This window comes from Blennius ocellaris (assembly GCF_963422515.1).
Source record: "Blennius ocellaris genome assembly, chromosome: 13".
In the NCBI taxonomy this organism is placed as follows: domain Eukaryota; kingdom Metazoa; phylum Chordata; class Actinopteri; order Blenniiformes; family Blenniidae; genus Blennius; species Blennius ocellaris.
Window position 1 is genome coordinate 13,623,465 of NC_137662.1, and position 26,529 is coordinate 13,649,993.

A 26,529-nucleotide genomic window follows, 5' to 3' on the forward strand; every position below is an offset into this window, starting at 1 on the left:
TAAGACCATGTGGAATTATTTTTATTCTATTTTATTTATTTTATTTATTTTATTTATTTTATTTATTTTATTTATTTTATCTATTTTATCTATTTTATTTATTTTGTTTATTCTATTTTATTTTATTTTATTTTCATTGCGTTGGACCTTGTTTCGCTCCTTGAAGGTGCCTCAGTATTGCGTGTCGTCGGCTGCGCCTCTGGTATTTGCAGTTACCGCGCAGTTGGATGTTGGCGAACGTTCAGCTGCTGTCAGCTCTTCAGATTGAGAACAGTGAGATCGGCTCTCTGAGCAAACGCTCTCCGCAGAAGCGGCTACACGTCGAGGCGTCCGTCGACATCCGTTTGTGCTTGTCTCCACTGCCAATGAAGTGAAGTACTCAGGAGAGTTGCGCTTTCTACCACAACGAAAAGACGGCCAGACGAGACCGGGGACTAGCTTGTGGCTAATGTTAGCTCGCCAGCGCAATGGTGAGTAGCATTAGCATAACTGTGCGGCTAATGTTACCTCGGCGACAACTGCTCGGTGGGTGGATAACTTTTACTCTTAGCTTTATCGCAATAAATGCACACTTTTTTGGGGGTCGGTCTAATCCGAGAATGTTATCCCCGAGCCGAATCTTTCCCGATCTTCTTGTGGGCCTGGGGAAAATGTTTAGGAGCTTACCACCTGTAACAGAGATTCAGCTTGTATCTCTCCTCACGTTGTAGTGGCATTAAAAACACTAAACTGGCTGTAAAGTCCGACTGTTGTTTTTAACAACTGTGTGTCAGGACAGGATGTTAGCTGTTGTCATTGTTGTAAACGAAGGAAATCTGTTAGGGCAAGTTGGTGCCTGCCCAGGCCTTACCTTATATACTCTTAACATGATTACAACATGCTTCATTTCTGCTGTCACTAAGGTGTCTTAAGTATAAGTTGCAGCTCCTACTGCCAGCAGTTGTTTGTATTAGAGATCAATGTTTTACTTGTTGTTTTGTTCTTCTAAAAAAAAAACCAACCTAACAATTTCAGTTTTTGTGTGAGGTTGAACCAATATTTTAGTGGGTATGTGTCTGTTGAGGCCAACTCACTGACTGCTTTATGAGACCAGCATTCCGGCCAGTCAACATCTCACTACACCTATAAATATAATCCTTATTAATAAGATGTAAGGGCAGTCTTCTTGTCTGAAGACTGAACCTGATTAACCAGTTGCTCCCATTACGACCCCTGAGCCCTACACAGTTGTGTAAACATTTACTTGCCTTGTGCATTACACGCCATGCAGCAGAAGCTGTTTTGTCTGTCGCACGCCAGGTTGTGTCATGTTTCCGTGTCATTATTGCAGCTCTTGCAACTTTGTTATGAAGTAGGCTCAACAGAGGCACCTGTCACCGAGTTGGCTGCTGATTCAGCTTGGCACAAATAATGTTTGGTTGCTTAATTCAGCTGAGTTGGACAATTGTCTTTCAAACGTAGGATTTCTTCTCACCTTTTCAACATACCAGAAACGTTCTCCTTGCTCAGTTTGAGTCTCTATGTGAGTCAGGTCAGATTCGCTGCAGTCTTTTGTGTTTTGCCGGTTTTCTTTTGCACAGTGCTGTTCTGTCTCCACCAAATGATTTATTCATTTCATACATGACTAATTTAGGGAGCGTCTGTATAATTATTTTTGCCAGTTCTATTTTGCTTCCACAAAGCCTGAATTTAGCTATATGACCTTTTCTTTAATTAGACCTAAATAAATATTGACTTATAAGAGTCTCCCCTCATGGAAAGGAAGGATATGTTTATTTCCAACACTACCAATTGATGATATTGTGTTTCAGGCCTGTTTTTTGCATTGATGATCATAGTATTCTCCCTTACCCAGCTCCATTAATTCTAGAGATTTAACTGCTAACAAATTCTGTCCAGAAGACAAGATGCTTCTTAACATTTGGAAAAACATACCTACATACAGCTAAGATCAAATGCACTGTTTAGCCTGACCTTGTGACTGTATTATTGCTACTCCCCCCCCCCCCCCCCCCCATGATCTCTTCAGATTTTAGAAGTTGATCGGATTTGCCTGAAGCTTTGAATGACTTGAAGATTAGAGCTACGGTATTTCTATTTAATACATAGGTATATAATCCTAGTTCATTTTGATCAAGTGCAAAGGTTGTTGTTGGGTTGTTGTTTTTTTTTTTTTTTAACCAAACTAGAATATATATTTAGTACATTTCTCTTGCAGAAATCATGAATTAGATCCTGTTCCCGGCAGGCCCACAGGTGTGTCCCAGATGATGTAAGGCACCTCTGCCTGTAGACGCCCAAGATGACTGAAGTGCAGGCCACAGTGGAGTTTTCTGTGGAGCTCCACAAGTTCTACAATGTGGACCTGTTCCAAAGAGGGTGAGTTTGTCTTACAAATATAGTCCTCTGTGACTATTCGAGCTTGTTGATCTTGAGCATATAGTACAAATTGTTGTCATAATTGTTGTACAAATTGTCAAATCAATTCTGATAAGCGTCCAGCTTCATGTGAGTAATGTCAAAATGTTGTTATTCACAGGAGACGATAGTGGTAAAATGTCATGTTTTTATTAACTGTTCAACGTCTGGAAATACGTTTTTACAGCAGTAGTGTGATGATACTCCTATTCAGTCGTCCTGATGCATCAGTGCTTTAAATGCTGACATTTACTACTTGACTGACTGCAGAAGAAAGTGCTCATTACTCATTGATGAAAGGTGTCGTGTCTTTTTACAAGTGGAAGCACTTGTAGCCATCCAGTGCCGTTTTTTTGTTCTTTAGCCTCTAATGATATCCATGGCTCTGGCAATAGTGACAGTCTTTTGTAGCATTGCTACTCTTCAACAGATTTGTATTCATTTCCAGGTTCTACCAGATGCGTGCCAATCTGAAGGTGCCACCACGTGTCCCACACAAAGTAGAGACCAGTCTGCTTTACCCAGGAGGTGAATTGCTTATCAAAGATGTGTATAGTAGAAACTGTAGACCATTATTAAGTGTCTCTCTCTCTCTAAATGTGGTTGAAATTGAAACAATCATGTTTCAACTGAAATGAAACTTCTAGTGGAGTTGCATGTTTAGATGGATTTTCAACTCTCAGATAATGAGGTGGTTTTCAGGGAAAAGTGCAGATTTACTTATTGTTTTGTTGGCTGAGAGCTCATTGTAAACTGCTTTTTCTCATAAGGCCACTCCTTGTTCCGAGTGTTTCTCTCAGGCTTTGTGCATATGCCTCAGCCCTTCAGGAAACTGCACTGCTCCTTTCACACAAAGCCCAATTTGTTTCATAAATAAACAACATCATCAAGCAGCCACCTAAGTCCAATCCTTAAATATTCTATTTTCCAATTTGTGGAATTTTAACATTTCTTTGAGAGTGTAGAAACTGAACAGTTCCACTTTGATAATGACTTAGGGATGTTGTCAGATCGTTTCTGACAGTTTAAAAGATGACCACCTTTCTGGTGGTTCTGATGTTTTTATGTGGGTTATACAACGAATGCAATATTTGGGGGGAAGATTCACTAATTTTCTCCTTCTCAATACATTCTCATAGGCTCCGATCTGGCTTTTCCTGCTTCAGTCCAAGATGATGTCATCTGCAGTAAAACTTTCCAGATCCTGTACAAGAATGAAGAGGTTGTGGTCAACGATGTCCTTCTCTTCAAAGTCATGATGTTGCTGGATGAGAAAAAGGCAAGTTTAAATGTTTTTTGCAGTTTTCCTTTTTAAAATATGTGGGTGATTCCTCTGCTTTGCCTGTTTGACACGAGGCAGGTGCAGATTAAATGCAAATTCTTCAAGAATATTATGGTGTTTGACAGGTGGATATAGTCAATATAGCTGTGTCTGTTGTGTTTTCTTGAATATATCCCACAGTGTTGTGTGCAGAATTGGTAAGGAAAGCAGTAGGTGGGGAAACTTTCTTTCGGATAATATTGTTTGTACCTTCCTCATACACTCATACAATCACAGTTTTACGGCCCATAAGTACAGTGCACCTGAGAAATATTGCTGGAATCTAAAAATGTTTACTCGCTTTTATCACTTGCTCTCAAGCAGTGCACCTGTCAGGGTGAATATGTTTGTTGTTGGTTCTGCTTTGAAGTTTACTCATTTGAAAAAAGGCCCTGCATCAGGAATGTGAGGTTTCCATTGTTGTAACAGGATGCAGTGGCCTTGTTTTGGACAGCTCCTGTGTCTATGGGGCATAGGTCACAACAATGAAGGTCTTCAAAATCCATCAACCTCATAAGAGCCAATATCTTTTCGAGCAAATGTGTTTATGGTCGTCCCATATTTTTGCAATTAAATTCTCTATTCTCACTATTTTTAATCATTCTTAGGTGGAGGAGTCCCTCAATGACATGGATTTCCAGCTCTTCTTGGATTTATATTTCACAGATGGTGACTACACGTAGGTGTTGCGATATCTTAACTGTATATACAGTTTTGTTTGCAAGTCTCTCCTGCGGAAAACAAGTACTTTAATTGTCCTTCCTTGCTGTGTAATTTCCACAGGCCAGATGACCCCAGCTCTCTTCAGAATATCAGCGGGCGCACACTTCGACTGCACTTTAGCCTTCAGCGAGGCATCCACCAACATGTCAATGTCATGTTTGACTACTTCCACCTGTCCGTCATCTCTGTAGCTATCCATGCATCCCTTGTGGCACTACATCAGCCCCTTATCAGGTCAGACAAGAGGAGAAGACTCCTTCACGCTGAATATTTATCATGCGAGCTTAAGTTAAAGTCCATGTTGAAGTAGAAACAAAGTAGAGACAAGTTGTTCCAATGAACCTCAGGATAATCTTGTGATGATTTCCAGAGTTTGATTTCAGTGTGTGTTTGACTAGTTTCCCTCGGCCGGTGAAAACCACGTGGCTTAACCGCAACGCCCCAGCTCAGAGTAAGGACTCTGTCATCCCTCCTCTGGAAAATGTGGTTTTTGGCAGCAGTTATGTCAAGCAAGTATCACCAGATGTAAGTAAAGCCATTGTAAAACATTGAGCCTGTCTTTATGCATTTGTTGTCATTTCTTATGTTCTTAATGTATTAATAATGTGAACTTGGAGAGGGTAAAATTACCATATGCTCTTACATAAATCTTGTATTGCTTAAGTTATGTAATTCAACTTTGATTGTTTCATTATTGTTAGAGAAAAATGCTTAAAGTAACAAAGCCATTTGTTGCAGGGAGCTTGCCAGAGAAGCAGGCTTTAATTATTACATGGTCATGACTGAAGTCACAGGTTTTACAAGCTCTGCATCTCAACAGAGTGGTTGGTTACAGCCATTGCATTTGAAGCATGGGGAGATGTGTCAGACAGTTAATAGTCGGGGCAAAAAAACAAAAGAATACCCTCTCGGAGCACTGTCACATTTCGCCAGGAATAATTTGCCTGCTGCGGTAGAGAAAGGTGGCCAACTAGATCTTCCCCCGAGATGCCGCCATGTAAATGTAGCTCAATCATTCAGAAACAACAGAAGCAATGTCTCCTTGATGTGCTACTGAAGAGTAGCTTGGGAATTACAACAAATCGCACACTTTTGATTTCTCTACAGTGAGTTGTACTAAAGCCACAGTGAAGCATTTACACACAATTTCAGAAATGACGGATGTCCACAAGTAATTGGCAGGTTTTTTTATTATTATTATTTTTATTACTGGCAATATTACTATTGGATTTATTAGCTACAGTGTTTGTCACTGGAGTTATTCTGCTGTAAATTCCTCAGAGTGAAACGACACAATTATATGATAAAACAATAATATTTTGTTTACAGTTATGACTCAGATCCTAAATTATTATACAGTAGTAGTAGTTGGAGAGTGGTTATATTGGTAGTAATACAGGTTTATGGTTGACAGCACCTGTAGCCTGTAACCTGTGTGCTTTGTGGTTTCAGGGCAGGACATTCCTGGTTTCTGACCCCTGTCTGCAGCATGCCTTCAGTTTGCACCATACACTTTGTTCCAATCTCCTCACAGCCTACCAGGGACTCTTTGGATACTTCACCTCCATTACCAAGGACCTGCCCTCCTCACATCGTATGGAACTAGGTATGCTGCCTTTTGGCTACACTTCACCTCAGGTTGCGTGTGAGTTAACAAGTAGTTTTCAAGTAATATAATCCGAAATCCCAGATTTCTAGTAATATGACTTGGATTTTTACTCTTTTTTTTAAATAAAATTTTAAATTTTTTAATTTTTCAAATGTCACTATAAGAATGACTTGTTTTACATCATGATATACCATCGCATTATTTATCTTTTGTTTTGGACTTTGTATTTTTTATTTTCAGCATCTGTGTTGGTTGCATGTAAAGTTTGTGTTGTTCATATGCCATTTCCCCCAGTCCCTACACATATCGCCACATTCAGCTATTCAGAGAGACCTGGCAAACACCAACCTACCAAGCTGTTTCAGGAAATCCAAATGTAATTCACTAATCTTAACGTAAATTTTTTTTTTTTTTTTTTTTTACAAAACTATACTTGCATTCAAGCAAAAAAGTCACTAAACATTCAGATGAAATACAAAACTCACAAACCAGTGATTGTTGTCACCAAACCAATTCCACTTGGTGAGCAGATATTTACTCATCTTCGTTAACTACGTAATATATAAGAGGCTAAATATGCCATTATGTGCAATCTTACTAGCAAAGCCCAGCATGCAAGTCCTATATGAGAGAGTACTCAGAAGACCCTATCCCCGAAGTCAGAGGCACGTCTACATAGGTATGTCCTGATCATTCCCGTGCCTCCAATCAACTTGCTTTTCTCTCCCTTTTCCTCCACTGCAATTTTTCTTCTTGCACAAGCAGTCATGCCCTCTGTTTTCCTTCTTTTGTTTTCTTTAGCAACATCAGACTTAAATTGCTGTCATGCTATGTAATCTTTTCACTCTGTACACTCATCCCTTTCTTCCATCTGTAGAACAAAGCCTTTGCTGAGACTTTTCTAACTGTTAACTGTCTGTGGTCATGCCGTACTAAAAGTACTTTTAACTCTACTGCTGTCTGACACAACTTTAATATGGTCACAGGCTCTTTAAGATTTGTAACATGTAGTAATGACTTGTAGCAATGAATCAATGTGGCACTGTTTCCCTTCCCTCATCAGAACAACTTGACTTGGAGGCCCGTCTGTCTGAGCTCTGTGAAGAAGTTAAGGTAGGTCCCGTTTGGTGCCGTGTTCAGTTGCCAATGAAAATACAGAGAGGAAGTAACAAATCTGCCACAACATTGAAGTGGTGACTACTCAATAAAAACACTGAATGGAAGTATCACTAAGTTTTAATTTCAGGATAAGTGAGTGAAATTGAGAATTATTGTACATGTATATTAGTGTCTTTGATATGTATCTGGATGTAGCCTCCCCGGAAAAAAATGAAGTCTTCATTTTTTTCATTTCAGTAAGGAGTATAGTAGTGGCAACAGTTATTATCAAGTGATGATGAAGTGCACAGAGAACTAAACAAGTCAGTAGAGAGAATTTTGAATTAATACCTCCTGAATTAAGGTGTGTCATCAAATTACAGAGAGGATACGTCACTGAATGCAGATAATGGAATGAAAACAGACAGGAACATCATGTTGCATCATGTTGAGTACAATGGTATTTAAAAGAACTGGTTATTAGTGTATGTGTTTCTAGAGATAATGGTGAGACATCAAGTGCCTCTTGTATGTTCTTGTGTGTTACACTTGTTTCCAAATATAGCCATTTATGGTAAGCTAGAGAGTGGCTGGTCGGTGCAGCGGGTTTTAGCAAAGTGGCTTGGCCTATTCAGTCAGTGCAACAGTTTTCTGGCTCTCTGAGTCTGTCTGGGTGACCATGCTCCTGAATATTCTGGTTTCTTTTACAACCTGAAAACAGGCCTGTTAAGGTCATCTTTGACTCTCAATTACCATTAAGTATAAATATGTGTGCTGGTTGTTGGTTGTGTATCTCTCTGTGTTGATCTTTTGATAGATTAGCAACCTCTCCAAGGTGTACTTTGCGTTTCGCCTGTCATCTGTTGGGATAATCTCTCGCCCTATGTGATCATGACATGAGTAAAAAAGGTTAAATCAAGTATTTAAAATAATTTGATGCCAAATATAACTGACTGAGTTTATTTCTTTTTCTTTATTTCTTTTCTCTTTTTTTTTCCCTTTTGTTGGGTCATCTGTGTCTTCATTCTTTCAGCAGAAAGCTGAGTCCCCTGACGAGCTGGCTGAACTCGTAAATATGAACCTGGCTCAGCTTTGTTCTCTGCTCATGGCGCTCTGGGGACAATTCCTGGAGGTTGTGTCGCTGCAGGAGCATGTTGCTGCTCTACTTGCGATGGAGCACCACACACTAAGAGTATGTTCAATTTGTTGAATCATCTGAAAACCGTTCAACGATCATAGTTGTTGTTTGAGCTGGAAACCATATTTAAATATCTGTAATATTGTCTGAATCTTATACATTTCTGTTATTATAGGTAAGGCGATTTGCTGAGGCTTTCTTTTGTCTTGAACATCCAAGGCAATCAGCTCTGGCATATCAAGAGTTACAGTAAGTTATGCTGGTACATTTGTCTTGATTGTGAAATATGTTGTTGCTGATATCATGTCTGGACCCGTTCAAACTTGCCACAAATGCTATAGCTCAAGTTTGTTTTTCAGTGTTTTACTATCTCGTTTACTTCTTCCATTCCCTCATCAGTGCTCACAGTCACCAACAGATGACTAACGCCATCAAGAGTTCCAGCTACTTTCTGTCTTTGCCTCCACTTCCAGTGGAGTGTGCTGAGCTGGATGGTGATGTCAGCTCCCTGCCGATCATCTTTGAGGATAGATATCTAGATTCTATCACTGAAGGTGAAAACAGTATTGCTGCACTGCTGGGTATAAATGCTCATTGACTATTTTCTGAAAACCAAGTAACCCTTTTCTTTTCTTCTCTTCTTTGTTTCGTGTGAAAGATCGTGACGGCCCATGGCTGGGCATGCACAATACAAGGGCTGGCTCTGTTAACAGTAAATCAGACAAGCCCAGTGCCAAGGACTGCAGTGCAGCTGCCAGCCCCATTCCTGAGTCACGATGTGGTCCCATGGATAACACCTGGCCAGACAACTATGATCCACCACCTAAGTCTAAAGGAAAGTCCGTCAAATTGAAGAAAAACTCAAAAACCGATAACTCCAAGAAACTGATCAGACAGGGATCTAAGGACTCAGTTGTGTTGGTGGGCTATAAGAACCTCAAGGCTCCTTATAGCAACAGCAGCGCAAAGTACAAGGAAGAGGAAGCTCCCCTCAACCAAGCCGGGGAACGAGATACCATGCAGCGAGAACCAAGTGGTTATTTAAGGACTAATGTCAGTTCTGTTTTTGACTCTGGTGCCACAACAGCACATCCTGGAAACCATGCCGATGATGTTATGGCAGATGACAATACAACTACTGCTGCTTGTCAGAAATCTAGTTTAAAAAATCCTCCAACATTGGACACATTAAATAATCCTCAGGCGGGTACTGGGGCTGTTGCTTCATGCAACCAACCAATTCTAAAAGAAGGACAAACGGACCATAGTGGTCAAAAGCTGTCACAATGGCCTTCCGGGCTAAAGCAGATTGAGGTGAAACCTAGTTTAAAGGACCCATACCAAGGTGGTAAAGTAATGGTTCTTTTACCGTCTGAGCACGATCAACGTCTTAGTACTAATTTTCCTGGAATCATGCAGACAAATCTTTGTGACTCACAAAAGCCACAGTTTGCTGATTCTTTGTCCGATCGAGCTGGGAGAGAAGCTGCACAAGGCAGCCAGTCCCCTTTAGTCTCAGTACAGGTAAAGAGTGATTGTATCAGGATGCCAGATGCAGGAGCCCCCAGTGCCTTGTCTCGCCTCTCAGACTCGGGCATTGAAAGTGAGCCCAGCTCCTTTGCCACTCAATTTGCTCCGGTACCACAGATGTATGGAGGGCTCAGCATCTTTGAATCGGTTGTTGCTGCACCACAGCCTGATAGGACCCCCCCTAGTGTTGCACCGCAGCCTCAACAAAGTGCAGTGCAAAAGCCAAGTGGGGCAGGAGAGATTCTGATCCCTGAAAATGCCAGTGTTGTGAGCGGAGTCCAGTCCTCTCTCACGTCAATCAATTCTTTGCCCTCCGATGACGAGGGTGACGGCTCCTCTAGAGGCTCCAGTGGAGCTGAAGCGCGAGGCAGAAAGTCCAGTGTCTTGGTGCAGGAGCAGAGTGTTGCGTTTACTGGGGATCACACTACAAGAGCCGATGTGGCTTCTATCCCCGACTGTGCTATGGGTCACTCACAATGCAAAAAGCCTGCGTGTGACTTGGAAACAGATTCCAAATTAATAGGCATGTCTGATTTTGGACTAGAGGACACAGCGAGCTCGGGGACTGTGAAAGAATCTCGCAGTGAACCGCACACAGCCTGCCCCTCCAGTAACTCTGCTACCAGCAGCACTGACCTGGTAAAACGCGGGATGGTAGAAAACTACTTTGGCTCGTGCTCAAGTACAGATGTGTCTGAGATCAGCCCCGTAGAAACATCTGCAATCACTTTGGGAATGCAGCCAGGACCGCCGGTTGAAGAGGATGAGGACGAGACGGAGCACGAGATGATCGAGAACGGCTATTATGAAGAGGGCGACGGCTACGCTTTTGTTAATGGCGTCGCTAATGACGAGCCAGCGGCGGCCGGGGAAGCAGCCGCTCCAGATACAACCCTTCTCTTTGAGCAGCTTGGTATCGGATACCCTCATGAAAAAAAGGATTTATCCAAAGCTCCTGCTAATCCTGCCTCGAGCAGTGCCGGACATGGTTTAGGAAGACCCTCTCTTTCCCCCGCCACCCTTTCTTCCAGCCTCAAGTGGTATGAGTGTGCACCCACACCACAGATGAAAGCGTGAGTCATCTTTCAAATTTTTCTCTGAAGTCCACTTCATGTTGTCCTCAATGCACACATTCATCATATTTCGCACATTGCAAATGAATATTAATCTTTTTTTCCTCTTCATTATCGATGTGCAGGTTTATCAAGGCCAAGGAGGAAATGAAGCTGCTAAGGCTCCCTGGGTTCTTGTACAGTGAGCTGCCTGAGCTGGCATCCACTGTACCTTATTTCAGTCTGGAGGAGGATGAAAGCTGTGAGGAAGGAATCCATCTCATAGTGTGTGTCCACGGTCTCGACGGTACGAAGGCTTCTTCAAAAGTTTTATTCCTATGATACTTTTGCGTGCCTCATGAGGAATATTGAAGTACTGTTTTCCAATACTGCAGGTAACAGCGCAGACTTGAGGTTGGTGAAGACGTACCTAGAGCTTGGACTGCCTGGTGCTCGTATAGACTTCCTCATGTCTGAAAGGAATCAGGCAAGTGGATAATCTTTTCTTAGATTAAGTGGAAGATTAAGACTAAGATTAATGTCTTTGAGCCGACTGAAACTGCTATGAATCCGGCACACCGTGGAACATCCTTGGCCTTCACGTAATTTTTGTTTCATCATCAGAATGACACCTTTGCTGACTTTGAGTCCATGACAGATCGATTGCTGGACGAAATAATCCAGTACATTCAGATATACAACCTGACCGTGTCAAAGATAAGGTAATGCGTCTCGTTCTGTCCAAGCTTTGGCAACAAAATGTTAGAAAACCAGTTTTTCATGTCTTAATGTGCTCAGGGGATAAGTTGGTGACTCATCCAGCATGTTGAAATAAAGCGACAGTGAACTGGTTTTTACTTGAGTCAATATATTCACACCACGAAGATACTGCAATGTAATATTCAGTCTCATTAAGAGCTCACTGACAGAACATGGAAAATAACCTGTTACTGGAACACTTTTGCTTTCCATAAGCTAAATCATCTGTGTTGACGGCCCGCTATCAGCCTGTTTTTGTTCGTTTGTAATGGATAGAAAGTGTGTCAAAGCTGATTTGTATTTTTCCCCGTCTTTGTTGTTGTATTCCTTGTTTTCAGTTTTGTGGGCCATTCTTTGGGGAATCTGATCGTTCGCTCGGTGTTGACCAGGCCCCGGTTTAAGTGTTACCTGAGCAGGCTCCACACCTTCCTTTCTCTCTCTGGACCTCACCTGGGAACTCTGTATAACAGCTCTGCTCTGGTTAACACAGGTGAATTCACATATTCTAACTTATTTTTATTACAGTCAGCTAACTGCTGATTTGCTATTGCTGTTCTCAGTCTACTGCCGCAGCATCGCATCCTGTGAAATTACTATTAAACCCTGTGTTCAGGCTTGTGGTTCATGCAGAAGTGGAAAAAGTCTGGTTCACTGCTGCAGCTGACGTGCCGCGATCACTCTGATCCTCGCCAAACTTTCCTCTACAAGCTCAGCAAGAAGTCTGGTTAGTACTGCTGTTTACCGAACAGTTCAAGCTGGTTATTTGGACGACATCATTGTGAATATAACTTTGCTGTCCTTCTGCACTTTTAGGTCTCCAGTTTTTCAGAAATGTGGTTCTGGTCGGGTCACTGCAGGATCGCTATGTCCCCTATCATTCTGCTCGAATAGAGATGTGCAAAACGGCGTTAAAGGACAAGCAAACAGGTGAGTGAAAGAAGGTCCTATGATTTGGCAGGACTTCAGTAAACTCAACATTGTACCGATGCTAAATTGAGGCAAGCAGAATAAACTGTGTTCTCAGGACTTTGACATGCTTTACGGATGGGCTGTCACCCATGTGATGACATTTCCCCTGGATGGCAACGTTCAGTTTGGCTTACATGTTTTCTTTCTGTTAGATCTATTTTTAGCATTGCGTTTTAGAAATTGATATAGTACTCTTAGTTAATTTCGTTTAAGTATTTTATTGCTGCTCCTGTTTTCTGATTATAGTATTGTACAAATGTGTTTGGCAAGAGTGACAAACTGTTGCAAATTTAAAACGCAACAATAAAAATGCAAAAACAAAATTCAATCTCTTAACACAATGCAAAGTGAATACATATAATTGAAGTTAGTATCTAATGTGACCACATGTTGTAACAAAAAGGGCATCAAGGTAAACTTGCAGACAACTTTAAGGAATTGTTTAGGAAGTTAATTGCAGACACCTTTCAGAACTGACACCAGATCTTCTGAGGACTTGTAGTCTCCTGTTTTATCATGTACTCTCCAATAGACTTCATATGGTTGAACTCGGAACTCTGTGGGGCCATACCAGTGCTCCAATGACTCCTATTACGGCTTTTTATTATATTATTTAATGACATGAATCTATAATTTTGTTAAGAAAAAAACCCATCAGCATTTGGAGAACTTTTTTTTTTTTTAAGTGAAATTCATTCCACACTTGAGGAATATAAATGTAACTCTTGCGCCGTCTCCTGTTTGGCCTTTGTCTGCACCAGGTCCTGTGTATGCTGAGATGATCGAGAACCTGCTGCTGCCAGTCCTTCAGAACAAAGACTGTAATCTCGTGCGATATGATGTCATTCATGCCCTGCCCAATACGGCCAACTCTCTCATTGGCCGGGCTGCCCACATCGCTGTCCTGGATTCGGAGATCTTCCTGGAGAAGTTCTTCCTCGTTGCAGGTCTCAAGTTCTTTCAGTAGACTTGCGGAGGAATCGGACACTTGGACAACAGGAATGTGGCGCTAATACCTCACTGCACCTAATGTATTCTGATCGCTGTATCTAGATGATTTCTTGGTTTTTGGATATATGAAATTTTCAAGTGCATACGAACAAAATCAACTTCTTTTCATGTTTGTATTGGAAACGTGGGGTATTGAATGAACCATTTTTATTTTTCTACTACCATTTTTTTAAAACATGTATTTTGTGTGATTGGGAACTTGTTTACTGTATACTATATTTTCAGTGTTATTTATGTTTCTAATTTGTATTATTTCACTCCAAGTCATCAAATTAATTCTAGATGCTGAACTGGAAATGTAGCTGCTACACACAATGAAAAGGCTGTTTTGATGAGCTGACCCAAGTTAAGTCTGCACATAGTTCCCTCACTGTCGCAAACAGTTTTTCCATCAATAAAAAAAAAAAGACACTGCATTGATTTGCACCACATCTACATTTTACAAGCTTTTGTACTGAGAAATGGTCATTTGTACAAGTTGCTTTTTTATCAACAATTTTCCATCATTTTTAAAAGTAAGAGAATGCATTTGAAAAAGGATTGTTGCTCAGATCTTGCAGCTTTGGTCTAAATCTTTTATGCTGTTCTTTGCCATTGCAGCATTCTGCACAACATTTACCCAGCCTGGTGTTGGGAGAGTAAAGCTTTGCCTACAACATGACATTTTATTACAGGGGTTTAAAAAAAAAAAAAAAAAACATCCATTCAGCAAAAGCACATGTCGGTGTTATAGACTTGGTTCATTAAAAGTATTTGCTTTGATAAATATTTATGTTTAAATAGGAAAGTACTGCTTGTAATTAAGGTTCAAGGTATTTGTCATTTAAGAAATGTTTCCTGGACAGTTGTTTATATATCATAATCTACCAATAAATATAACTAAAATGATTATTGCTGTTTTGGTTTTTTGTTTTTTGCTGACGTTTACACTTATAAGCAGTTTGTAATTTCATTTCAACCTCCTCAATAATTAACTGCACTTCGATTTCTCTTCCAGTTTATGGTTCAATATTTGTTATTGTTTGATGGGTGTTTTGTTTTTGCAATGAAGCAAATTACCCTGTAGGTGGCAGTGTCCACATTTTTAGATGTGCTCCTTCAACCTTCAGCACATGCTGGGATCTTCACTTCATAAACGTTAGTGTTGGGCGGTTTGATCCCATGCTTAATTGCTGAAAGTTTACTTGAATGAGTAGTTTGTCTGTCATTGTTACAAGAAGAGATCATTTCTGACAAAGTTTGTAAAGGTCTATACTTTTCCAGATGATGGAAAAGGAGACATTTTTTTCTACCTCAACAACATATCCTAAGAGTAGTGCAATGTCTATGGTAAGTTGAATGACACTGAATATATATATATATATATATATATATATATATATATATATATAGTATAATAATAACACTAAACAGACTTATCATTCAGTGTTGCTTTAAACAGTGATCTAAACAAACCTGATTTGTATAAACTTTACTGTCAAATCAAACAGCAGTGGACACAGCCACACCAACAGGATTGCTTTAGACTCTAAAAAGTCTTACGGTTTTATATGGCATGTTAAATTTTACAACTTCGGAGAAGGCAAAGCCTCTGGGCCCCCTGAGATTTCTAACTGGTGGCCCAAAAAACATCCCAGACCAGAGTTTGGGAAAGAGCAGTGCAGTCCATCCTTCAGAGACAAAGCCTGTTGCTCAAACTCCTGAAAACTGTCATAGATTTAGATAAGGTTCAGGCATTTCCAGGAAAACCCTGTAGTCTGTTGTTACCACTCCCTGGTACCGCCACATGAAAAGCCAAACTATGCTGTTTGGATGTGGACATTTGCGTGACTCACTTTACTCGTACAGAAATGAGGGGTGCCTGCCATGTCAAATTAAAACATTTAGACAATAATATACCTACATTGATTAAAAAAAAAGTGTTTATTTAGTTTATATCGATGTCATCCAACTAGAAACTATGACAGGAAAAGGCCTGACAGCATTGTAAACACTTAAAATATGAATACTCAAAGTATTGTCCCCCTACAACTTTCCTTAAATGGTACGGCTCGCTGGTTGGGCTTCGGTCTTGTTGAAGCTGAGTTCACAGAAGCTTTAACTAAAAGGGGTAGAGTTCTGATGCTCTCCTCACTCCTTTAATGTTTCTGCTCTGCTCGGATTACAAGCAAAGCTGACTTTAAATACGACCCAAGAAAACTCGCGAGTGTCGTTTCACCTCCTCCGCCTATTATAACGAGACGGTAAGTATTTCCTGCATGTTTCTTAACTCGCGAAATGAACCGTCAGAGTTTGTGATGCACTTGTTGCGCTCCCGAAAATACACGCCCATAAAGCTTTCTTTTGCTCACTCATAAAGCCTTTATTTAACTTAAAGAGTGTTAAATAGGACAGTTTTTCACATTTACATCACCACTGAAGCACATTTCAGAAATGCTTAAAAACATGTGTCTGATTAAATAGTTTTAAAGTTGGATTGCGTGTACAGGATAACACCCTCCACCCCCCCTCCCTGGTCTTCTTGTTAGGTTTTAGCGGGCAGTGGAGGGGGTCCCTGATGTTGTCTTTCCACCAGCCAGCAGTGTGCTCAGAAGCAGGGATTATAACAGTCTTGCAAGGGAATTAAAGCATACAGATGGCTGCTCTCATGTGACGCCAGGTTTCCCCCTGCTCAGCAACACGGGGGATGTCTACAGACGTGCAGTCACTTTGAACTGACGGTGAACTTGTTTAGTTGACAGAATGCAGATCTAGTGCATTTTACATATCTCGTTTAGTTCAGGTGATCTGTCCTCATTTAACTTTTCAAGATTCAAGCATGTGTTTGCAGACTGCAGATACTTTTTTTTTAAAATAATTTAAAACATTAAATGAAAATTTGATAATTGTTTTGCAAGTATATTGTGCTGTAAATATTTAGTCTCCAGAATGAATGTTAGTTCTTTTTGTAATCTGATTGCTTTCAATATGTGTTTTCTCCATCCACCCATCCATCCATACTGCTTTATCAGGGAACACACTGGACAGTTCACCAGTCGATCACATGGGAGAAACAGAGGGACATGCAGTCACTCACTTTCACAACTACAGGGAATTTAGTCTCACTAACTGAATGGTAAAATGCTAAAGGGATTTCACTTATATAGTGCTTTTCCACTGCTTGAGCTGTCCCCAAAGCGCTTTACACCATTAATCACATTCACACATTCACACTCTAATAGAGGCGGCTGCCAATGCAAGGTGTTTAGTCTATCGAATGGGAGCAGTTTGAGGTTCAGTGTCTTGCTCAAGGACGCTTCCAGGAGAATCAAACCTGCAACATTCTCATTGAGAGATGACCACTCTATCAAAGGAGCCACATCTGACCCATAATTAAACTTAAATGGGCATCTTTTTCTTCTTCTAATTTTTTAAAATCAAGGAAAAGAAACTAAAATTGAACATGCATTGTTCCAATCTGTCCTTTTATCACCTCAAGCCTTGAGATGTAGCTGGCATTTTAGTACTCTCACCATCCAGAGTATCAATTTACTCTGCTCTCTAGAAGTAGAATGATTCATGCATCTATTCATCTTCTAAACTTGCAAGGGGTGAGAATCCAAATGACTTGGCAGTGGGCAAAATGGCCATAGTAAATCATGCTTTTGTAAAAAAAAAAAATTGTATTCATGCAGAATCGGCATTAAAAAGCTACTCATGGTTCTGTTGAGGCAATGTACCATTTGCGACACTTCCAGTCCACAAATACAGTTGAGTGTGACTACATCATAAATGAGCTGGATGTTGAAGTTACAGGAATTTCAGGTTTTCTTCATTCTGTTGACACCCAAATGTCAGTGAGACCATGTTTGAACACGTCTGAAAATCACATTTGGTATGACAAATGTTTTATACAGTGACCCTGAGCATTTACTGAGAAACTTTCCACATATATGCAAACATTTCTTGATATGTTTTATGTTCTTCTTGCAAAAAATGAGAAAGGTCTTGGGCTTCTGGTGTTTTTACTGGAATGCTGAACTGCTTTAGCGTTCATTGTGCAATGACACAAATAAGACGGTTGGAAAGAAAAACTTAAAGACAGTTGGTACAAGAGCAGACTGCTTCACTTCCTGGTCACTTGTTTTTCTCGCTCTCTTTTGTGGTTATCGTCCAGAGCAGGATTTAGGGGATCAGATTTGGCGGCCAGCAGTAATTAACCTGATTAATTGATTCTTAGACGTTAATCAGATGAACCTCGTACCAGTTGGGGCTTTGGGTCAACATAGCAGGGCAAGTTTCAGGTGGACCTCCAGTTAGACTGCTTTGCACGTGTTCATATGTCCACGATTATGTGTAGCACAACATGCAGTAACTAAAAATAAGAGAGGCATGGGTATTTTCTGAAGGTTTGCGTTTAATGATTTTTACTTGTATTTGATGTAAGCTTGGTTTAGTTTCCTAATTATTTCACTGTGTTGTTTATTACATGATTTAAGTTGTATTTTTTATCAAGATGGAATACCTTGAATAACTTGTTATATTTCCGTTTGGTTGCTCCTACTCAAAGATATTTGTAGAAATTGTTAAAAGAAAGAAAAAGGACAGACATAATGAGTTAATCTTGTTGTGGGATAATGGGACAGATTCATGTACTTAAGTCTGAGAATGGGATTTTTTTTTTTTTTTTTTTCTGGGTCTAATTGGCAGCATGCTCAGACCACATCAGGACAGAAGATTACATGTTACTTGTGGAAGTTTGTCATATAATTAAAACAAATTATTTCGATTTTGCTGTCCGTCTAGACACATACTGGTTCAGTTATTTTCACTATTTGTACTAAACAACTTTTCAATCTCTTTTCTTTGTTTTTTTTTTTTAAATGCTTATCTTACTCTGATGTCCTCTTATCTTTATAGATGCAGTATGGATGACGCGCCCAGGCACTGATAACAAAGTGAGAAATATAAGAAGCACAGGCAGAAACTGAAAGATTTCAACACAGAGAGCGCTTCTCGCAGACGTACACAAGACGTCATGTCCACCTCGATAAAGCAGGAGAGAACAATTTGTGTTCTACTCCCCAACAAAGACCAGCTGGACATCACTGTCGGGGTGAGTGTTCAAGGCATCCAGACTATCAGCAATGATTCACAGGTGGTCACAGTTCTGCATGCACGGTTGTGGGGTTGCATGGTGCAGGTTTGTCCATTGCGAGGACATGTTTGAATGCAGCCTTGTGTGTCTTCCTCACCCGTTCCAGCTAAAGTCCACTGGGCAGGATGTTTTTAACCGTGTGGCAGAGATTCTTGGAGTCAAAGAGCTGCATTTCTTCGGCTTCACAGTGGTCAGAGGTGAGTTCAGGCCATGAACCTGAAATAACTCTTCACTCTGAAGCACAGTATCTACAAAGCATTGAGGAATCGGCTCCCTGATAGACATGAGTGCAGGACTTTCTAAGGTCTTTCATGTTAACGACTGTTTGCATGTCTGGGCAGTAAAATCATTGGTTGACTAGTTCAGTTCGTGTCTTAAGTACATTCTATACTATATCTCTGTCTTTTTATACACAAAATTGCAATAAAAGTTTTGCTTTTCTTGTTTCACTGCAAATTTTATTTGATCAGCAATGGAAGTGTTAATATACTGTAAGATAATTTGCCTCAACATGATATGCAAATTTAAGCAGGTGTTTTGAATTCAAGCATACCTCACAGAGCTTGAGTCACATTTCAGTCCTCACTATCTCAGCAGTCTCAGCAAGATCAGACATCTCCTGGACCACCAGATATTTCTCCCAATTGGAGGCCTGCCAAACAATTTGAAAACCGCTGCCCTCGCTTACACATTGGTATTGATTGAAACACCAAATGATTCAAAGTACTGCATTTCAGCACCCTCACAATTGAAATTTAAACACTACAATTAGGGTTGGATTTTTGCACTGGCGCTAGTTTATATAATATTTTAGGAGCACTGGGGAGCATTTCACTGAGCAAAAAGAAGATCTCCCTGCTTTTCAGTCTCCATAACCCGGTGGTATAATCCACTTTAATGACTGAACAAAGGCCTAAACTCTATATTTTCTCGTGTCCGTCTTGTACAAATATGTTGGAATGAGTCGGTAATCTTGTGTGGCTCACCACTTGAACAAGCAGGCTTTTGTTTTTGTGGTGTTTGGCGATCACTTAGGCCTGGATTCCTGCAATATTAACTTCATTAAGCCTGGAATGCCCCCTTGCATTCCTCTGCTTCACTGAGGAGGGATGGATTGATGATGGGAAGGGGAGAATGGGAGTGGAGGCAAAGAGGTGGGGGGGGGGGTGGGGGGTGGGGGGGTGGACTCATCATGATACAAGCTGCCCCTTACTCAACTCTTACTCAAAGGCCTCAATGAGGGATGAGAGGTGAAGGAGTTGGAATGAGTCAGAGAGGGGATGATTGAAGGGGCAGATTGTGAAACGGCTTGGGGAGCGTGATTTGACTAGGCAAAGTTGAACAAAGGAGATAAGGTCGATCAAACAGAAAATGCCTGCGTCATGAGTCACGGGCGCAGGCGGAGAACGATGCCGCATCCCCCATGATCCCTCGGTGCACGTTGCAAACAATTTGTAATGCAGATTAACTGAGATGAAGATAAAAGAGTCGCATTGAATTCATCTTCTTATTTCTCCACATGTTGAAACAACACAGCTCGTCACCGCCGCATTGTATTTGCAGCTTAATAAGAAGATAGATACATTCCCATTGGCATTGTTGTATAGCTTCCCTGTAGCCTCATTCACAAACGGAAGAACAAGGGCTTTTTTCTTTTGCCCTAATGAATCCCATTGTTGGGCGAATTTTACGCTCGGTTACATTATTGTTTTGTTTCTCTCTATTTTCTGATTGTCTTTCTCCGTCGCAGACAATGAGCACATATTTTTGGACATGGAGGAGAAACTGACCAAGTACTTTCCTAAGGAGTGGAAGCAAGACCCGGTGAAGGTAAAGCGGAGTAATGTACAGAACTTTATCTGAGGAGTTGATTGATCTGAACCATGTTAATGCGTGACATTTAATTAGGAGGGAAACGGTTCAGTGGCCTACATGTCAGTGCTTTTTATTTAGCATGACAAAAAGATGCTGACGTGTTTTTTTTTTTTTGTCCAGGGATTACAGAAGAGACCATTGCCTCTGGTACTTTGCCTTAAAGTCCAATACTACGTGGAGAATGGTCGACTCATTTGGTGCGTTGTTTAGTTCATCTTCTCACTGCTGCACAAGCTTTTTTTTTTTTTTTTTTTTTTGCTAAATGAATCTTTGTTTACGGATCCAGTGAACGCAAGGCACGGCATCTTTACTACTCTGACCTGCGGGAGCGAGTGCTTCGCTCAGAGTGCCGTCAGCAGGAGGAGGTGTACTTCCAACTGGCAGGTTACGCCCTGCAGGCTGACCTCGGTGACCACCCGCTGCCAAAGGAGGCTATGGAGGTCGCCCCTTACTTTGAACCGAAGGAATACTTTCCCCCCTGGGTAGGTAACATAATTTAACAGCGAAATGTAAAAACGTATCAAATGTGAACCGTTTTGAATGACGTCGCCTTACAAAGCTTCACAACAGAATCCTATATGTTCCTTCCTCCTGCAGATCATAGCTAAACGTGGCGTCAACTATCTCCTCTGCCATGGACCGAAAGTGCACCAGGAGCTGTGGGGCATGTCAGCCCGAGACGCCATCCTTCACTTTATCAGAGAATCATGTCAACTGGAAGATGTCCCTGTCAGGTTCTACAGACTGCAAAAGGTTAATCCTGATTACATTGATTTGAATGGACTTTTTGTGAAGAGGCTATTTACTCTTTGTAGCTGTGTAATAAAACATGCAAATCAACTGAGCTTGAAGTAGTTTACAATTAACTGTGTATGAGAGAAATGGATTTCTGGTTTTCAGTGCTCGTGTAGTTCTACACTATCGCACATATTGTTAGTTTGGCTTCGATCCTCGCCGAACCAACAACTGTGGGGCAATTATGTAACCCTCCATCTATTCCAGTTTCTTGTCCTCCCAATGTTGAAAATCACTCATCAGTGATATTTTGAAGGCATGCCCATCCATTGCGTAATGCGCTATCACATTAACTTAGTTGTTAGCATCAGCTCAGTGCTTCCCCAGTGAACTCAGAGTGGGGAGTTGAACTGTGAAGCGGCTATGTTATCTGAGCTTTTCAGATGCCTCTCTCACATCTCATCATTCGTTTGTCCAGGACAAAAAGGAGGACAGAGGAACAGCGCTGCTCGGTCTGACTCTGCGAGGAATGCAGGTTTATCAGGTGCGTGCATGCGCCAGCGTGTTATTGATGTACAGTTTTGTATGTCGGCACATACAGAATGTACACCCCAGGGAATCTGCCTTTGCTCAAAGATTTGGTCTCTGTATCTATCGTTCCTTTACAACGTCCGCCTGGATGTGTGAGGAATGTGTGGGATTGCCACTAACAGCAGTCCATCAGTAGATTGGAGCCGCCCGCCGTGCCTGTCAGTTGTTTGATCTGTCCATCAGGGGCCATCTGGGGGATTAGCTCTCCGAGCCTGGCTGGTTTAAAAGCCAACAGACCGTGAGATATCTCGGGATGCTGCCAGTTTCTTCAAGGTCCAGATGGCGCCAAAAAAAAACAAAACGGATTATTGATCGCAAAATGTTGAAACACAAGTGAGTAGGTTACAACTCTGGATCTTTTCTACTGTATGTCTTTTGTGTTCATAGGAAGTGAACAATGTGCGACAGCTGCTCTATGACTTCCCCTGGTCCAACGTGGGGCGTCTTACCTTTCTGGTATGCTCATTTGCATTCTCTCGAACGACTAAGTGGAATCCTCGTAATTATTTAATGGGCTTTAGCTATGTACACCGAGTATACCATGTTGGCTCTCTCAGGGCAAGAAATTTGAGATCCAGCCCGATGGCCTGCCGTCGGCGAGGAAGCTGGTTTATTACACCGGGTCATCGTTTCGCTCCCGCCACCTCCTCCTGCACCTGAGCAGCAGCCACCAGCTCTACCTCAGCCTTCAGCCTGCACTCAAACACCTACGCCAGCTTGAGCAAAGCAAAGGTAAAGGAAGGGGCGGCAATTCCAAAGACTGTTGTATAAGATGAGCGCCAGCAATAATTGCAGTTTGGTTTGGGGCCATGTCAACTCAGCAGAATACTTCTTCAGCAGAAGGAAGAACTTGAGAACAAACTCCTCATGACAAAACAAAACATAACTATTTAAGTAACAATATTGTTTCACCTCTGTGGTACTTTTGTGAGAGAACAAATTGATCTGTATGGGAGGAACTAGCAAATTTTAACAGCTTGTGTAAAGAAACAAGCATAAAGTACAGATATGCACAGTCAAATGCAAAAAAATATTTTTTTTAAATTATGTGCATGTGATAATGTATTTATTTTTTGCAGTCAATCACCATATCTTCAAATGAGCTAGTATGTTGTTTTCTCTTGAAAGTTTTTTGAATTTTTCTTCATTTTAGAGAAGCAGCGATACCGAGAGTCCTACATCAGCGATGACCTGGACTTGGACCCACCCGGCAGTGAAAGCAGCCCCGGTTTGTCCCGACACTCCACCAGCAGCTCCGGAATCGAAGCAGATGCTCGACAACACAGCATCTCCACAGACATGGCCTGTATGGAGGAGGAAAGTCGGCACCGAGCAGAGAAGTGCTTCAGCTCGACAGCCAGCCGAGGCAGCTCCTGCACCTCGGGATTCGACGCGGGCAGCAAGGCTCGAATGGAGGACGAAGGATGTCCAGAGGAAGGTGAGCGGATTCACACACCGAGGCTCCTCTCTGCTCATATTCTTTGTAAATGCTTCGAATACTTTCACCGTAACTTTCTATGTTCACAGTAATGGACCCACAAAAGTGAACGTATGCTAAAGCTAGTATATGTAACTGAATGAAATCTCAATATAAAGAGTTGGGTCTTTAATAAGTAATTTATCGACACATTAACTGTGTTTTATCAGTCGCCATCTGTTCAGGGGTTTTCAGTTGCTCCACACCATTACAGATAATTGCATATAGTTTTACGTTGTGCTCCCTGAGGCCTTGTATTGTGCAAAACATGTTGCTCAATAAAGATAATCATGTTGTTAGTCCAATTTAATGCCTTACTACAAGCTTTATGCAATTTTATTGTGTTTTTGGTGTGTTTAATTAATACATTTACTTTCATACAGGCGCATCCTCAAATATGGAATGAAAGTATTGAGAAAATGACCATTTCCACTGTATTGTAGAAGTGACACTTCATTATATTTTATGTTAATTACATGTGCATTTAGGTAACAGGAGCATTTTTGTTTGGTTCTAATAACCATGGCTTGTAAGGTTTGAAAATATAATAAAGAAAAGTTTCTCAAACTATCAGAATCATTTTTCTGATTTTTGAACTGAAGAGGCCATCAACAATATAAAAGTTTAAAAGAATCTTGAAATATTTTAGTTTATATGTTGTGGGTGTAGAAATAACTGAGTGAATAAAACTTATAACTTATAACAGCAATTTTATTCAGATTTTGTTTGTTTTTTTTATAATCTGATTTTTAAAACATGTTTTTCCAGAGCTAAAAACAAATGTTGGGGGTCCAGAGGAGGTTCTTGTGGATGATCCTGAGGAAATGTTCCAGCTGGCTGATCTTCTTCAAGGAGTGTCGGTGGACTGTACACAGCTGTCCTCAAATACTCTGCCGACAGGTAATTTCATTGTTTGTTTGTTTTTTTTCCACTTTTTATATTATTTTGGAATACATTAAACACAAAACTTAAGAAAAGTAGGTCAGTCCTCTTATGATTTTAAGTAGTAATTGAGTCTCTTTTGTTTATCGTTTTCTCTATGTAAATGAGCCTTTTATTATTGACACCCAGTTTTTCTGATTCGGTGACTCCATTGTCAGCAAGTTCTTTTCGGAAAGCTGTTTTTGGCTGCTGCCTAGAGGATCTGAAACAAATATTGGTCCACTGTTCAATTGACCGCTTTCAAGTGTCCCAGACGTAAGAACAAGCAAGTTTGGGGGAATCTTGTAACTAAAAAGAAATAATTTAATCTTAATTCAAATATTGAATTCGCAAATTTTTGGACTTTAATTGTTCTTTAATTACTTAGAAGAATTGTGTGTTATTCACAGAAATCAAAGATTGCCCCGGAGATGATGAGACAGAAACTGAAAATTCATGTGACCAACACGTGTTAAAAGAGGTCAGTCGTCTGTTTTCTCTTCCTCGCGGCTTCTTTGTTTTCTTTTGGGATGTTTTACTTCCATTTATTTTTTTCCTCTCGTTTCTGTTGCAGATGATAAAATCCAGGGCCCAGGTTTGTGCGGACCGGCACAGCCACAGTTTAGACGATGTCCGTCTAGTCCCACCTCCAGCACCGCTGGGAACAGCGCTGCCACATGATTCCTCCCACAGCTACACGTTCGGGCTGCCAGACGCCTCAACAAACACAAAGACCTCTGTTGATCCCACTTATTACTCCCTGTTGCACTGCCAGTCCAAGCCTTCTTTCTACGGCCGCAGGTCCACCAACTGCCTCACCCTGGACATGTTGGGTGATGAGCAGTTCCTGGAATTCATCCTCTGAATGCACCTGCTCTCCCTCTTTATTCGCAGCACAACGTGGATGTTACAGTGACGATGGTTGTTGCAGCAATGAAACTCTCTTTTAAGAATGGCTGTACGCTACATTTCTCTCCTTGAAGCTTTGGATAAGATGACAGAAGTGCTTCAGTGACATTTCAAAAAGTAAACACTGCGTATTTATTATCGTTGTATATTGTGTAAATATTGCTTGTACTGTTCTATTGCATTTCAGCCTCTCTAAACAAAACACATCTAATCAGGTTTATTGTCTCTTGTAGAGTTCATGTTGCCACTGTCAAATTGTATGCCCTTGACATTTATAGGTTTTTAAAAAAATCATGCAGTTTTATTGGGCATTCATAACATGTGGCTTACTTCGCTTTGTTAACCTATTTTTTAACAAACACATCCTTTTACTAAGGAGACTCTCTGAAGCTAAGCTATGTATCCTGCTATGTTCCTTTTCTATTTAAAATCAGATTTTATAATGAACCGTGTTTTTGTATGGTGTGCTCTGTCATGCTTTTCCTATTAGTCTTCGTCAAGAATGTAGCCACTGGTGTGGAAAATCGAACCTCTTTACAGCTGGCAATGCATTCATCCAAAGCTCCTCTGTTCTATATGGTCCTCCCGTGGTCATAATTACAACAGAAAAGTATTATTTGTGTAGCACTATTTCTGTAGCCACTAAATCTGTTATAAATCTGCAGTATTTTTGTAATATGTAACCCTGCCACCCAACAAAAAGGCTTATTTTTAAAAAATTATTTTCATTCATGCATTGTCTGTTTTGTAAGTCATAATTGGTGGGCTATTGACGAGCTGTCTTTAGCTAGTATGAGGTCAGCAGGAAAAAATGTTGGTCATTAAACTGAAACTTTTACTCTGTACCAATATTATATCACAAAACTGCTTTTAAAAAAACAAACAAATCTGAAACACTGTTTTTTTTTAAAGGTGAAAATAAATTCTTAATTCAACTGAACCCAGAAATTGTTCTTTGTCTAACATTGTGCCACTTCTCTGTAAATATGATTCACTTATTTTATTTGACTGATGATCAACCTACTTGGCAGCAGAAAGGGTGATGATCGTACCTTTGTACGAAGAATGCTTTTACTATAGTGACTTCATATTCGTCTTTCATAATCCAATACCGACTTCAGTTCACAAAAATGCACACTGATAAAGAATAGGATTGCATCTTTTCCTGCATATGGATTATAGTGACATTATGGGCTTTTTGAACATTCTGATGAGAGGTTCTAGGTGAGGTTTAGTTGTTCATATTAGTAAATACC

General features: G+C 40.7%; 2 protein-coding genes across 8 annotated transcripts; both read left to right on the top strand.

The window, feature by feature from the left end:
* The first annotated feature begins 238 nt into the window (after positions 1-238).
* Positions 239-14,490, top strand: fam135a (family with sequence similarity 135 member A). Of its 6 annotated transcripts, none has more exons than XM_080507996.1 (21): positions 239-525; positions 2,219-2,379; positions 2,867-2,946; positions 3,558-3,697; positions 4,348-4,418; positions 4,523-4,696; positions 4,861-4,987; positions 5,915-6,068; positions 6,673-6,750; positions 7,135-7,184; positions 8,203-8,361; positions 8,483-8,556; positions 8,707-8,861; positions 8,966-10,910; positions 11,036-11,196; positions 11,285-11,376; positions 11,514-11,611; positions 11,987-12,138; positions 12,262-12,372; positions 12,462-12,575; positions 13,379-14,490. In XM_080507996.1, exons 2-21 carry the CDS (start codon positions 2,303-2,305, stop codon positions 13,582-13,584), a joined length of 4,218 nt encoding a protein of 1,405 aa, XP_080364122.1. In that variant the 5' UTR covers positions 239-525; positions 2,219-2,302; the 3' UTR covers positions 13,585-14,490. The 6 variants fall into 6 exon arrangements, with proteins under 6 accessions (XP_080364122.1, XP_080364121.1, XP_080364123.1 ...); XM_080507995.1 differs by having other exon boundaries at positions 2,249-2,379; XM_080507997.1 differs by having other exon boundaries at positions 2,257-2,379.
* Positions 14,491-15,731: 1,241 nt separating this feature from the next.
* On the top strand, positions 15,732-26,182 carry LOC308138842 (FERM domain-containing protein 6). Of its 2 annotated transcripts, XM_080508116.1 has the most exons (14): positions 15,732-15,871; positions 18,528-18,723; positions 18,872-18,962; positions 20,516-20,595; positions 20,761-20,837; positions 20,927-21,122; positions 21,238-21,393; positions 21,854-21,919; positions 22,354-22,422; positions 22,524-22,698; positions 23,120-23,404; positions 24,212-24,343; positions 24,775-24,845; positions 24,939-26,182. In XM_080508116.1, exons 2-14 carry the CDS (start codon positions 18,646-18,648, stop codon positions 25,227-25,229), a joined length of 1,767 nt encoding a protein of 588 aa, XP_080364242.1. In that variant the 5' UTR covers positions 15,732-15,871; positions 18,528-18,645; the 3' UTR covers positions 25,230-26,182. The 2 variants fall into 2 exon arrangements, with proteins under 2 accessions (XP_080364242.1, XP_080364243.1); XM_080508117.1 differs by lacking the exon at positions 24,775-24,845 and having other exon boundaries at positions 24,939-25,159.
* Positions 26,183-26,529: the final 347 nt, after the last annotated feature.

Excerpts from the sequence above, each read along its gene's own strand:
- fam135a (XM_080507996.1), top strand. The coding sequence starts at position 2,303 with ATGACTGAAGTGCAGGCCACAGTGGAGTTTTCTGTGGAGCTCCACAAG. Across the intron at positions 2,380-2,866 it reads GTGGACCTGTTCCAAAGAGG|GTTCTACCAGATGCGTGCCA; the intron begins GTGAGTTTGTCT and ends ATTCATTTCCAG. Across the intron at positions 6,069-6,672 it reads CTCACATCGTATGGAACTAG|CAAAGCCCAGCATGCAAGTC; the intron begins GTATGCTGCCTT and ends CAATCTTACTAG.
- LOC308138842 (XM_080508116.1), top strand. The coding sequence starts at position 18,646 with ATGTCCACCTCGATAAAGCAGGAGAGAACAATTTGTGTTCTACTCCCC. Across the intron at positions 20,596-20,760 it reads GGAAGCAAGACCCGGTGAAG|GGATTACAGAAGAGACCATT; the intron begins GTAAAGCGGAGT and ends TTTTTTGTCCAG. Across the intron at positions 21,123-21,237 it reads AGGAATACTTTCCCCCCTGG|ATCATAGCTAAACGTGGCGT; the intron begins GTAGGTAACATA and ends TTCCTCCTGCAG.